This window comes from Malaclemys terrapin, chromosome 7, assembly GCF_027887155.1.
Source record: "Malaclemys terrapin pileata isolate rMalTer1 chromosome 7, rMalTer1.hap1, whole genome shotgun sequence".
In the NCBI taxonomy this organism is placed as follows: Eukaryota; Metazoa; Chordata; order Testudines; family Emydidae; genus Malaclemys; species Malaclemys terrapin.
The window spans coordinates 66,859,812-66,873,225 of NC_071511.1; the positions used below are offsets into that span (position 1 = coordinate 66,859,812).

At 42.9% G+C, this 13,414-nt stretch overlaps 1 protein-coding gene and 1 long non-coding RNA gene across 7 annotated transcripts in view; one reads left to right on the forward strand and one right to left on the reverse strand.

The window, feature by feature from the left end:
- Window positions 1-9,750, reverse strand: part of KCNMA1 (potassium calcium-activated channel subfamily M alpha 1) — an 879,212-nt gene extending 869,462 nt beyond the window's left edge. For all 6 annotated transcript variants that reach the window (XM_054034181.1, XM_054034180.1, XM_054034184.1 and 3 more), the window contains exon 1: window positions 9,339-9,750. In XM_054034181.1, the coding sequence (XP_053890156.1) occupies window positions 9,339-9,653 (315 nt within the window). In that variant the 5' untranslated portion in view covers window positions 9,654-9,750. The remainder of the gene's footprint in view (window positions 1-9,338) is intronic.
- A 339-nt stretch (window positions 9,751-10,089) lies between these two features.
- LOC128840610 (uncharacterized) lies at window positions 10,090-13,168 on the forward strand. The gene is made up of 2 exons (XR_008445673.1): window positions 10,090-10,509; window positions 11,001-13,168. It is a non-coding gene; the product is annotated as an uncharacterized LOC128840610 (long non-coding RNA).
- Window positions 13,169-13,414: the final 246 nt, after the last annotated feature.

A 13,414-nucleotide genomic window follows, 5' to 3' on the forward strand; every position in this document is an offset into this window, starting at 1 on the left:
TATAATGGGGGAGAGGGAATGTGAATAAATAGTCTAGAGGACTTAAATGGTATTATATATATGAGAAAGGTTTGCAGGATCATAACTGAAAAACTGTAACCCCACAACCCAATAGAAGCATATATTTATGATTAGCAAATAGGCTTTGTAATTCAACTGACTTCAGTCACTTGTGGCCAATGGACTCAACTGAGAAAAACTGACAAGAGAATTGCATCACTCATGGCTAAGGATAAGATTTTGTCACAGAGGTCCCAGAAGTCATGGATTCTGTGACTTTCAGAGACCTCTGTGACATTTTATGTTTCAGCTTCAGCCCCGTGCCATGGGCGGCAGGGAGCTCCGCAGATCTCAGCCACGGCCACAGGTGATGGGGGTGGAGCCATTAGTTTCTCCCCTCTCTCACCCCCTCCCCCAGCCAGGCACCCTCCTTATTTTTAGTAAAAGTCACAGACTGGTCGCAGGCTTCCGTGAATTTTTGTTTATTGCCCGCAACCTGTCTGTGACTTTTACTAAAAATAACCGTGACAAAATCTTAACCCATGGCCCACATAGTCCAAATAAGACAACTCTCCAGCCGCTGGTAAATCAGCTCAATCATTTATGCCCAATGGAATACTCATGCAAATTCACAAAAATAAATAAATTCATCAGCATAGCTCTTCATAAAAAAAAAATCTTAAGCACTATATTTTGAACCATTTTATTTGAAATACAATGGCCACCATTTACAAATAGTTACTACAGAGTATCTGAACCACAACAGTATTTCTTTATATAGAGAAGGGACATTAACTACAGCATCAGTGATGCTGTGGTTACTCTTAACTTATCAATAGCAACCTTTGAATGTGTCTCCCTTTGAGTTTAACAAAAAGGAGACCAAAGTATTAAAGTATTTCATGCATAGTGGATAGAGTGTAGAAAGGCAAAGTGCAAAGAAAAAAGTAAGACAAATATTTAGCCACCATTTTTCTGGACAAGAGAAAGATATATTCTAAACTTACTTCTCTGTACATTAATAAACCAAACAATAAACATGTAACACGGTGGAATTTTATCTGATGGTTTTAGTGACAAGCCATTCAAGCTCCATTCTTGTGGTTTATAATTTTACCATAGCTCCTCAGTGGCATTATGACCTAGTATTAATGGGTATTTGTTTATCCCATTATAATTAATAGTGAGGGCATATTGTTTGCGCATGCATTTTATATTCAGTTCTGCATATAAATTCCAGTTTTTCCATCAATACTGTATATTTGACAGATTAGGTCGGCATTTATTATATGCCATTACATACACACAATTAAAGGACATAAAAGTCTGAAGAAGGATTTCCCTTTATACACAATAAATGCAAAACTAGATTTTATATCATGCTTTTTAGCCATAAATCTCAAAGCATTTTACAAAAAATAAAAAATAAAAAAAAAAGAGTATTATTACTCCTAGTTTACAGATGGAGGAACAGAGAAGTGACGTGACTTGTACAACTAGTACCCATGTTTATTAAAATATTGGAAAGGATACATGAAATGCTGTATTTCAAATGCACCAAACTAAGGCCCCAATCCTGCAAATACTTTTGCATACATTTAACTTACTTAGTGGGAGAAGTCCCAGTTAAAACACTCAGGATTTGCAGGCTTGGGACCTAGCTGCAAACATAAGCCCTAGTCCTTCAAACTGATCCATGTGAGTGGAGACCTTTGCCCATGCATGGCTCTGTTGAATTCAGTGTGGCTCTGCAAAAGTGCAGATGCCCACCCATGATGATCACTTTGCAGGATAAGGACCATGGTAGATGTACTATCAATACAGTTTCAGCACCCAGATTTTCATTTCAGAGGGGCCAAGAAGTAGTTAAAAATGTTAATGTGACCCCACCACACACACACACACAAAAGTTTCTAACTTTTCTCCTGTGGTGTTAGAAACCCAAACATAACAGCAATGGGGTAAGCTAGCACATGTCCAAGATAATTAAAATACAAAAAGTACATTAACAGCATGAATGGTGAAAAACTGGATAAGATTTTTTTTTAAATTCAGTTTTAATGTTCAAAAATGTTAACAGATAAGATTTTTTAAAGTGTTTTAAAGTGCATAAATACTCATCCAGGGCCTGGACCAAAGCCCACTGAAGTCAGTGAAACTGTTTCCATCAAATTCAACAGGCTTTGGTTAAGGCTCTCAGGTTCTGGAGCTACCAAACGGACAAATACATATCACAGATCATCCAAAAGCAACATGGCCAAATCAAACTGAACCCTACAGCATTGCATTCATTCAAACAGGATCATATACACTATCTATGGGAATGAAGTGTTCCTTTCATAGGTCCAAAACTGGCATATAATCTGGAACTATTAATATCTAGACTTCAAAATGGGCCCTTCCATAGCAATACAACTCCATTAGAATTGGTCAAATAAGGTGAATTAATACATTATTCCATGTGTGTGCATATAATTTATTCACCCAGGTTTAGAGCTGGGATAATTATTTGACTAATATATGCATGAATAATTTGACAAATTTAATTTATTTAAAAAAAAAAATTCACCCAAGTCCAATCTCCACCTTCAAAGACACAAGCACTAACTGATTCTTCCACTGTACCTCCAGTCTTCATTTTGGTCAAAAGCAGCTGGACTGGTTCTGTGTTTCATAAAAAGAATGGCTTTATTCCCTCCCTCCCACCCAACCACACACACACACTCACAAGCTTACAGGGCCCAATTCTCCACTGCCCTACACCTTTTGTTGTCATTTATCCCCGTGCAAATGACAGGTGTAATAGGTGTAAAATGTTACTGTTCTGGTAGAGTTTTGCACCCACATTACACTGGAGCAAATGAGAACACAAGGTATAAGGCAGTGAAGAACTGGGCTCAAATACCTCAGCAGGGTATCAATTCTGTAAATGCCCTTCTACTTGCAACACATTATCTCTTGTCCCCACCTTCCTTTCAGTTCCTGAATTCAAACTTGCAGGAGAATAATGCATTTCCTTCCCTCAAAGTAGATGTTTTATATATATACACACACACTATATTTCCTCTGACAAGAAACTCCACCAAATGCATGTTCAGAGTGCAGCTTTTTAAGCTTTCCCTGGACAAATTTCAATTGGGAATCTGAAAACTTGAATATTCAACTTCCTGAAATTCCAGGATCTTCATACAATTCCAGACAGATAACTTTTCATCAAAGCTGAAAGGATCCCCTCCTTCTTCCCCTTAGTATCCTGCTGAATACTCTATATTGTCATATTCCTGTATCTAGCTAGGTTCTAGGACTTCCATCCTACAATCTAGCACACTAGAATATGTCACCATTGCTGGTTTACTGCCTGATCAGGCAAAGGGGCTGCACAGGCAAACCCTTAAACTCACACAGAACCTCACTGAAGTCATTTGGGTTTTATAGGGACAGAAGGATCAGGACATTAAATACTGACTGTGGTTCCATAGTTAGCATGTTGGTCACCACATGCTCCATACTCTGAAGGCCTGTTGAAATAAGGAGCTTTGATGAGAGAAACTCACAATCCACTTCCCTGTGATTGTACTGAAGGGCTACAAGAGTGTCTATGTTTTTCAGTGTAAGATTCCACAGAAAACTCTCCTGTTCAGAAAATTTAGGTCGCAAGCTAGATTGATTTAAAAGGTCCTTTAAGAGGACTTACAGCAGTGCCTCACACACATTCTCTATTGCAGACCGACATGGAACTGTTAGAGGTTATATTTAGACCTAGTGAAGACTCTAAATTTTCACAGTGAATCTACGTTTAGGGTTATATACTGCATGCAGGAATCCCACTGGCATCAGACTTGGGTATGTGGATCAATATTAAACAGCACACAGCTCCTTATCACAGTTGTTGCTTCAATTGTGCTTCACTGGGAAAAAGTGAGATGTCTAGTGGTTTCCATAGTAACACTTACACCTATGTGATGTGATGGGGTAATCCAGGGTTATATTAGAGCACTTTACTTTAGATTTTGCTTTTTATTTTTTTCCTTTGTCAAACATATTTGTTGCAAAAGCCAGTGTATGGTGCTAGGTCAGAACAGTGATTAACTCAAGGCCTGCTAAAGGGCTTTTTGTTTGCCTTTTAAAACACTATCCAGATCTTTGATATTTTGGATTTGTGTCTATTTTTATCATCTACATTTTTAAAATTGAAATGAATTTGGTAATGAATTAGGAGCTTTGGAGACTGAAACCACATTTTTTTTCCACAGCAGATGTATGGCCTGGGTGGTGTACAGCAGTGTGAGCATCTCAATGCAGGTGCCTAATTGCTGTTCTGGAATGAACAGCTAAAGGATTGAAGGTAGTTCTGCCTTCGAGGCCCTTTCCTTCCTTGACCTCTCTGATGACATATTCACATCACAACTGGCAACCTGCCCACTAAAAACAGAACTCAGACTCACCAAGTAGTTTCATACAGTCAACCAGAAGATGGTAATGTCTCAGTCACTATCAACATTTGGCCAGGTTTGACCTCTAATCTAAAAGCAAAATGCTCTGTAGTTCACTATTAATCTCATGAGCCATCCAATCCTCTTCTGTTCTTTTGCTTCTGTTTGGTATGTATTAAAAAGAGAGGCAAGACAAGCTTTGTATAGGCAGCTTTGAACCGAGGACGCTCCCACCTTACAGATATGTGCATATCTGACATAGAGGTATACACCTGATATATCTGGATATTTGGGTTTTTTGGAGGGGTGTCCACAGATTAAGACGTCACTACATAAAAAGCTAAAATGTCTGTCTATATGTTATATAGAGCTGATCCGAAAATGGGGCATCCTTTCCAGGGAAATTTTTGACTTTTCATGGCAAACTTTTTCCAGTTTAGGGTTTGGTTTGTGGATGAAAATTCTAACATTTTCAAGGAAAACACATACTTCATGAAAATTTTAGTTTCATTGAAAATCCAATTTGCCCATCAAAAACAGCTGACAGATTTTTTTTTTCAACCAGCCCTAACACTATGTGATTTTTTTAAATCTATTGAAATAAGTGGCCTAAGTTAATTGCAAAGAGGAGTTTTATGGTTAGTAGTTAATAATTTCAGTCACTCACTAGGTGTGTCCCAGTGATTTGCAAGCAAATTCCCCAAAACATCTGTTTTTAGAGAAACAGCTGTGAACGCTATGGACCGGGCTGTCGCAAAGATGTGCCATATCAGAAGGAGCTCTGGGAGACATAATAACTAAGGCATAATGCCCTCTGGGGATCCAGGGAGCACAGATAAAGTGCCAATGCCCCACCCTTCCAGAGGGAACTCTGCATCTGGTCACCTCCTCAAAAGGACTCCCATTGGGCCCACTCCCTGTCTTGCATACCCATGAAATCCCTGTGGGAAAGACATTCTACATGTCCTCTCTTTCCATTGCAAACCTGTGCAAGGGCCAGGCAGTCTGTCTGATTAGCTTGTTTATAGATTAACTGGTATATAACCAAACACCCTGAAGATAGAGTAGTGTCCTTCAGGAACACAGGCATTGCGAGTAGCAGGTCCATCTAATCCAGTATCTATCAAGTGACCAGTACCAGATGCTTCAAAAAAAGTTCCAAGAAAACCTGTAATGGACAATAATGACCATGGAGGAGGTGGTTCCATCCTAACCTCAGATGAGTAGTGATCACTTTATGCCTTGACGCACAAGGGATTATCTCCCTTATTTTTTCAATCCCATCAAATGTAATTGTGTAAATTACACAACGCAAATGTAATTCTTATTATTCATATTTGAATCTTTTTATTGTATTGCCATACATAATAGCACGTAAAATGACCAATCTACTTTATTCCTATCTCATGTTCTGCTATTTTAAATACTAATTTAGGAACTGAACAGGTTTGCCAAAGAGGACAGAGAAAAAGCAAACCATACTCAAGAACCTCTTCCTAATTCTTAATAAGAAAACAGCTACTTACTACTTAAGATGCAGTGCTAAACACAAGACATTGAGAAACAAACAGCATTTTACAACTCTCTAAAAACAAGACTAAAGGCATCGTTGCAAAAATAAAATGAAAATGTGTACCTTGTTAGATACAGAACGAACAGACAAAAAATAGTGGCCAGAAATTGCAGTGACTTTTATATTATCTGAAGTACTGATTAACACAGATCAGAATTTACATCATTCTCTCTGGCAGACTGGAAAAAAAAAGTAAGAAAGAAAGAAATATTGCCATCTTTCAAATTAAGCCTACAGTCCAAAATAAATTGTAACTTCAAGAGTTAATAGCAAAAATGGAGAGTATTAATTTCATATTACTATGCAATAGTTTTGGAATTTTGAAAAGCATTCTATTGGATATTATCATTCCCTTCTCTTTTGTTGTATCCATCCCTAAGAAAAGTAAAACGCAGCCGCCACACATTTTGTATCGCATAAAGGGTTAAATACAGTGTATAATATTTTTAAAGTCCAAAAACAACTGTTAACACAATGCAGTCAAAAATAAAAAAGCAAGAAAAGGAACTGTAGCTCCATACAATGCATCCGCTAAAAAGAGCTAGATCCACAAAGTGAATCTGACAGAGTCCTGCAGGAATATTAAGTACAGGACTTTAAAATGGGGTTCTAAGGAAAAGCATACGGCAACTGATTTGCTGCTATTGGAATAACAGGTGATGGAATTCCTGGAATCTGCATGAACTTGATGTACTGATCGGCTGCTGACAAAGTTATTCTGCTCCCTTTGACTTTAATACATGAGCAAATTATTTGGTATAAATCATAGAAGTCAGAGATGGAAAAGATTTATTAGAACACTGTGACCACTACTTATGTAGATACAAGGAGTAGGATATTTTAACTCTGCCCCACCAGCAGAGAAGGAAAAGGGACATACTAGGGAGGAAGAGTTCTTCTCATGCCAAACACATGGGTCAGCTCCAGTACTTCTGCTGGGTGTTCAAAGTAGAGGACATAACATACATGTGAATGTGTGCATATTCACACGTCTATTGCGGCAGCCTTTCCCAAGTGGCCATGGGGCATAAAGCTTGTGCAGAAGTTTAAGGGGCTTTCATTTATCATTTCAGCTGGTATCTGTTGCAGGCTCCTTTTCTAGCGTTTGCAGTACAATCATGCATTCTTTGTGCACCCAGAACTCTCGATGAAATCAGTGGGACTACTGGGTGTGCCAGTAATGCAGCACTGGGGCCTTGCTAATTATTCTTTACCAAATGCTAGAAAACCTGAACAAATTTAATAGGTACATCCTAAAAAAGGTGCACATCTCTCCCTGCCCGCAGAGTCCTCCACTGTCCTCCCTAACCTCTTCCACAGACAGATCATCATGGAGCTGGCTATTTTAGCTCCAAGACGTGTAAGCTTCTGGCTTACTATTGGATGAGGATTTGTCCTGCACAAGTAAGTAAGCCCTGAGACAACTCAAACATAAAAGGTTCAGAGCAGTGGTGACAGACAATTATTTAACTCAATAAACACATTTGGCCTGTTTGAAATGGATGTTTAGAAGACAATTTAGATGTAACTTTCCTTAAGAGATATGTGAGCTGCTTTAAATGACCACCACCTCCTAAGAATGGATTTTCAGTCCAAGGACATTTATGAAAGCACTATAATAAACAGTTTGTTAAAAGGTGGCTTGCTCTAGCTTTTGAATCTCATGGGTGAAGAAATAGGCGATGATGTCAATCACCTTTTAGGATTTTCTGTATCCTTTGTGCCTTCTGTGGCTCATCACCACCAGCGGAGGAGGGGACTAAAAATATAGAGGGGGAAACTCCAGACAAATCTAGCTAGATATCCCTCTCTTGGGAATTTGGTTTTTCCTTTCACAGGAACCAGTATTTTCCAAAACACACATTTATTGTCATAAAATACAATTATGAGCACACCTGACAAATCTCTCCTTCCACAAGCTCACATTTCAGTTACCTTGGAGATTTCTTGTTTAATAAAAGTATCTCCCATTGCCTGGTATTTTTTCTGTAAGTCAAACCTGAGTTACAAGTTTCACTTTACCCCATCTATTTAATTGCCACATTTTCCACTGATAGCACAATTATTATAAACCCAGATTATTTCCAACTGAAATTAAGAGATTCTTCTTTAGGCAACTTTACCATAAATTACCCAAACATTGCAAGAAAGATATTAATGAACTGTGTCATATTTCCCAAGATGCTACATGATTACCTTACTTTATAACTTTTTCCTATTTCCAGTTAAAAAAATAACCCTCTTGTGCAGCCAGGTTGTGCCAGATCATATGTGGCGGGGGAGGGGCAGGCAGCACACTATACGTCAAAGCAAGCTAGCAACCTAGCAACCATATATTAAAAGGTGTGTGTGTTCTTGTGAGTATTTGTGTGCCAGGAATAACTAAAGCAGATATTATTCCATGTGTAATCCAAAAAATGTGAAAAGGGAAGGGGAGAAACTCCAGCTGCCAATCTATTTTGGGGTCTTAAATTGCCTGTCAAAATCCACTTTAGCAAATTCAAAGCCTTAACACTTTCTGTCCCATTTCTCTCAAATAAAAAAAAGGAACGATCATGATCATTTTTGTTTAGCCATGATCAGTCTCCTAGTTTGGATTTTGAAGACGACCTCAGAGAAGCTGACATGTTCACTGCACTACTTCCCATCTGGTAAGGTGTAAATGGTGGCAGGACTCCGATTCACCTTTAAGTGCTAAATCCTGGGGAAATTATAGAAGAAAATTTGATCCAGTGCAGTGACTTACAAATTCAAAAAATACATTTACATTTACCACACCAAACAGAAGCCTATGAGAGGCGTTTGGTCCTGTGAACCTAGCCTCAAGAGGAATGAATTCTACCAAGTTTTTCCTTCCTGATGACATGGAAGAAAACAACTTAATTCAGCAAAGAATAACCAGCACCACCAACTATCCTTCCCCTGAGAGGTCTCTCTAGTCTAGGGGAGCGTCATCTTAGGGGCCATCTCCGCGGAACTGTCCCGCTATGTCAAGGGGCAGTATTGACCTGGCCGACAGGCAGCAGACGGGAACTCTCCTTTCACCAGCCGCTGAAGATGGAGCCATCTCTGGGGAAACATTTCCTAACGTGACACCAAACAGAGCCACCCTACAATACTCAGCCGCCGCGGCTCCTCTCACGGAACCTAAAAGGCGACCCTACAACAACACCGCCACAGCCACTGGATCAACGCTTCAGTGCGCGACCCTACAATAAACACCGAACAACCCTCGCCTTCGCTCCCAGCTCCCCAGCGCCTTGGAGACCCCCTGAAATCACCCCCACGGACGGGGCACCCTCACCCCTCCGCCAGGGGGAAGGGGGGCTCACCTTGTTTTTGACCCCGCAGTGACAGCAGACGGTCCACAGGTACTTGAGGGTCCTCCAGAGCAGGATGATAAAGAGCCCGCCAAAGAACGTGACCATGGACGAGGCGAGGAAAGCCCACCACATGCGCTGTCCGCGGCTATCGCAGGGCACCTCCATGGTCACCGGGATGATGAGCGCATCCATCTTGGGCACGCTGACCGGGGACGAGGACGAGTCCGTGTTGAGATTGCTGGCGCTGATGCTGTTACTCATTCTAATGCCGCCGCTGCCTCCCGAGGCGCTGCTGCTGCTGCCGACGCCGCTGCCATTTGCCATAGCTAACAACGAGCAGGGCGCGCGGGGGCTCCGGAGAGCTCCCCCCACCGCCAGCGCCCCCCAAAACACCCCTCACCAGCCATGCCGCGCAGTCCCCGGGCCCCCCGGCCGATGCCAAATGTCCCCCTCCTGCTGCTGCTGTGGAGAGGAGATGCCCACCCCCCGCTTCCTCTTCCTCCCAGATCCACGGCCCCCACCCCAACCCCCAAATCGCAACCCCCACGTCCACCAGGCTAATGACTCGAGCCACCCGCGCCTTCTCCAAGGTACCCAGAGCCGCACACACCCCGCCCCCAACGGGTCTCTTCCAGCTTCTGCCTCGGCTCTCCCCGGCGGTGGTTTATTAGTAGCAGTCTTGAACTTGTTTATTATTAATAATCAACCCCCCCCCCCGTGCACACCCTCCTCCTCCTCCAAGTCCAGCCCCTTCCGCGCCTCTCCCCACTCTCTCCAGGCAGCAGCCTCCTGGGGATCTTAATTCATCCTCCACTTGCCCATCTGCGCTCGTGCTGCTGCTGCCTCCTCCTCTCCCATCCTTCAGGGTCCTCCTCCAGGGCTGAGGCGGCGGCTGCTGCTCGGCCAGGCACGCGGCCACACACCAGCCCCCAGCTGCCCGGGCTGGGTTTGTCTGCGCCTCCCTCTCTGCTCCTCTTCTACCTGTCAGCTGCAGCCGCCGGTGACACCTGCGGGAGACGCGCTTTCGCAGCCCTTGCGACTCGTGTGGCCCGGGCGCAGGGGGGTGATGAGCGCATGAAAGAGACCCCGGGGGGCTTTCCCCAGCTCGGGACTCAGCGGCTGCTGGAGCAGAGGATGCTGAGCTCAGGAGAGCACCGGCTGCCGGTTCCCCATGGTCACGGTACGGCAGTGGCTCGGCACTTTCCACCCTACGAGCTTCCTTCTCCCGTGCGCTCGGCTCTCCAGCTGGCCCAGGTGCCCCCGCTCCGGAGAAGCCGCCGATTGGGCTGGATGAGGCGCACGAGAGACACAATTTACAGGTAGCAGCGAGGCGGAGCCACGCTCAGCCCGAGCCTTGCCCGCCCAACAAGTCCTGCTCGCCTAGCTGAGACCATTGCTGCCCTCTCCCCGGCTCCGGGGCGCGGATCGCCTGAGCCAAGATGGGGATTGACGGATGGAGAGAAGGAGGGAGGGGGAGCACGGGGAGGGTGCAAACAAAATCCCCCCCACACACACTTAAAAGCCAATGTGCTCTTGGCTGGTTTGGTGACTGCCAGTGACGTACCGGCTAACGCACGGTGCCTGTCATGTCTCTGTGTCTCGCCCCCCTCCCTTCGGCTAATGCGATTTATTTCCAATACCGATGTTTTCCATCCTCTCTCTATACAACAGATCGTAGTGCCTGGAATACGAAATGCGGAGCAGAGAGAGAGACACACACACCGAGAGAGATGGGACTGGGCAGCGGAGGTGCTGGAAGCTTGCTCGGGTGCCATTCATCCTATTTATTCCTCCATCTCCCTCCCTGGAAGTAGCAAGGCCAGTGCAATTAACCAGGCGCAGCAAGACGAAGAGGGAGAGCAGGGGCGTTAATCCTGCTGGAGGGTCCGGGGGGCAGAAGCGAGGATTTCTGCCAGGTTTAATTCAATCAGAATTTTAATGCGAAACTGCGAGGTGTTTTGTTGGGGGGGGGGGGGGGGAGAGATTATATGTGAGGAGGAGGGGCAGAGAAGGGAGAGAAACAGATCTTCCAAACGCCGGTGGCTGGTTGAGTTGCAGCAGCAGGTGCCAGGAGATGCGGGGAGGAGTTGCTGTTTCCAAAGCTCGCTGGAAAAAAAAAAGTGAACTAAACATGGGGAAACCATGATGGGGGAGGAGAGGGGTCTTTCCCATGCGTTACAAACACTGTAAATGGCTAAATGGCCCAGGTGCCTCCATGAAATGTAATCTAATAGAAAAGAAACAACAAAAATCTCCTCTGATCCTGGCGCTTTTCGTCTGCCCATTACAAAGAAGGTGAAGATAATTTTTAAAAAATGGTTTTTAATCCCCCTTCGACACATGCTCCGCTAACCCTGTTGTCTGCATAACTTGCTAGGCAGATCCTGCTGTCATCTCTCCAAGGCTAAAATACCAAAGCCTGTGCATGCATGACATTTCCCCAGCAGATCTGTTTATTGGTCGCGCATAGAACCACCATTATAAAATAATCATTACTTAACCTCTGGCCGTAATGGTGTCTATTTCTGCATCTGTCATGGACATTTTTTAAAAATCGAAGTAACCACATTTGAAGACTGCATTAAGCTTTTCTACAGGGTAGCTTTTGAAAATACACTAACCTGACCTACTAATACATAGTGCAATTTGATCCAAGTGTGTAAGTGTATTATTGTAGTTTGCTCCTGTACACCTCCTATATTCCACCAGAGAGGTGGCTTCTTCTCAGTGGTAGGCTGATGACCTCTCTGACATACAGAAGTAAGTTATCACAGTAAATACAGAAGTCTTTGTATGTTAGGAAATACTACACACCTGGCCCCTTAGGAAACTGGCTAATGGCCAGATATTTAACACCTGGGAACTAGAGGATTAGCAAGGATTGCTGTGACAAGGAAGGAGGAAGTTCTTCTAGCTGGTGGAAAATGGGTCAGGTTGTGAAGTGCTCTCCCTGACACACACATCCCCAGATTATGGTGGTGACATTGGCTTCCCCGCTTTGTTACCAGTTATTGACTGCTCACGGGAGTTTAAAAACCCACAGAGGGGACAGCTGGTGCTGCAAAAATGTAATTATTAGATAACCCCACACTTGAACTAGGATTAGAACCTTGATAGTAGCTCAATTGCTAGAGGCCTCTGGGTTGGAGATGAAGGAGAGAGCTCCCTTTAACGTGAGTTATACATACATAGGAATCCCTGTACTCATCAGGATAAAGCAGCACTTGTGGAATAGAACAGAGATGGTTGTGTACCAGTGCACAGCCACTCCTCCATACCTGATTTTTCAGAGATACCAGTGGAAACTGTAGGTCACCAACACCTTTGGAAACTGGGGTAAGAGGATTCCCAATGAAGGTCCCTGAACACTGGAATTTGCTGAGCAGACTGGCCTGGTCTTTTCAAGCAGCAGTTCCCACACCTACAAAGAATCCTCTTTTTAAAAGGTTAGGATCAGGATAGATCTTAATAGGCACTAAACCCTAATTAAAGTTGGTTTTTAAAAAATAATTTCCTTAGCCTGTTCACACTCCCTTTGCATTTCTTTATATGAATATTCCAGCATGCAGTTCGTTGTGAATACTTGTGAAATGTTAATTTTAGGTTTCTGCTGGTCAAATATTCATATTACATAACTAACTAAACAGTGCATAGGGAACTCTACGTTGTAATTTCATACTTGATATCCAGTTTGAAATCCTTCCTGCTGTTTAGTTGCATACGGTCACAATCCTGCAAAGACTTATGCACATGCTAAAATTCACCCTGTGTAAACCAACTGACTTCAAATGGTGTGATTTAAGTAATCCATTAATAGAGTAAATGGAAAATTTTTAATATTTGCTTTGAATTCTTCATAAATGATATATGAACAAGAACTACAGGATGAAGCAACTTATGAGTATTGCAAACCACAAATAAATCAGATCATTTTAGAGTTAGTTCCTGGATTTGTGAATGCATAGAAATAAAGTTTGTAATGAATTATTCAGATTGTCCAGCTTTAGATCAAGAAAAGCCACTTCTTTTGATACATTTAAAAAAAACTTATAATCTGTTTAGAAAAAAAAGTGTACAGAAGCTGC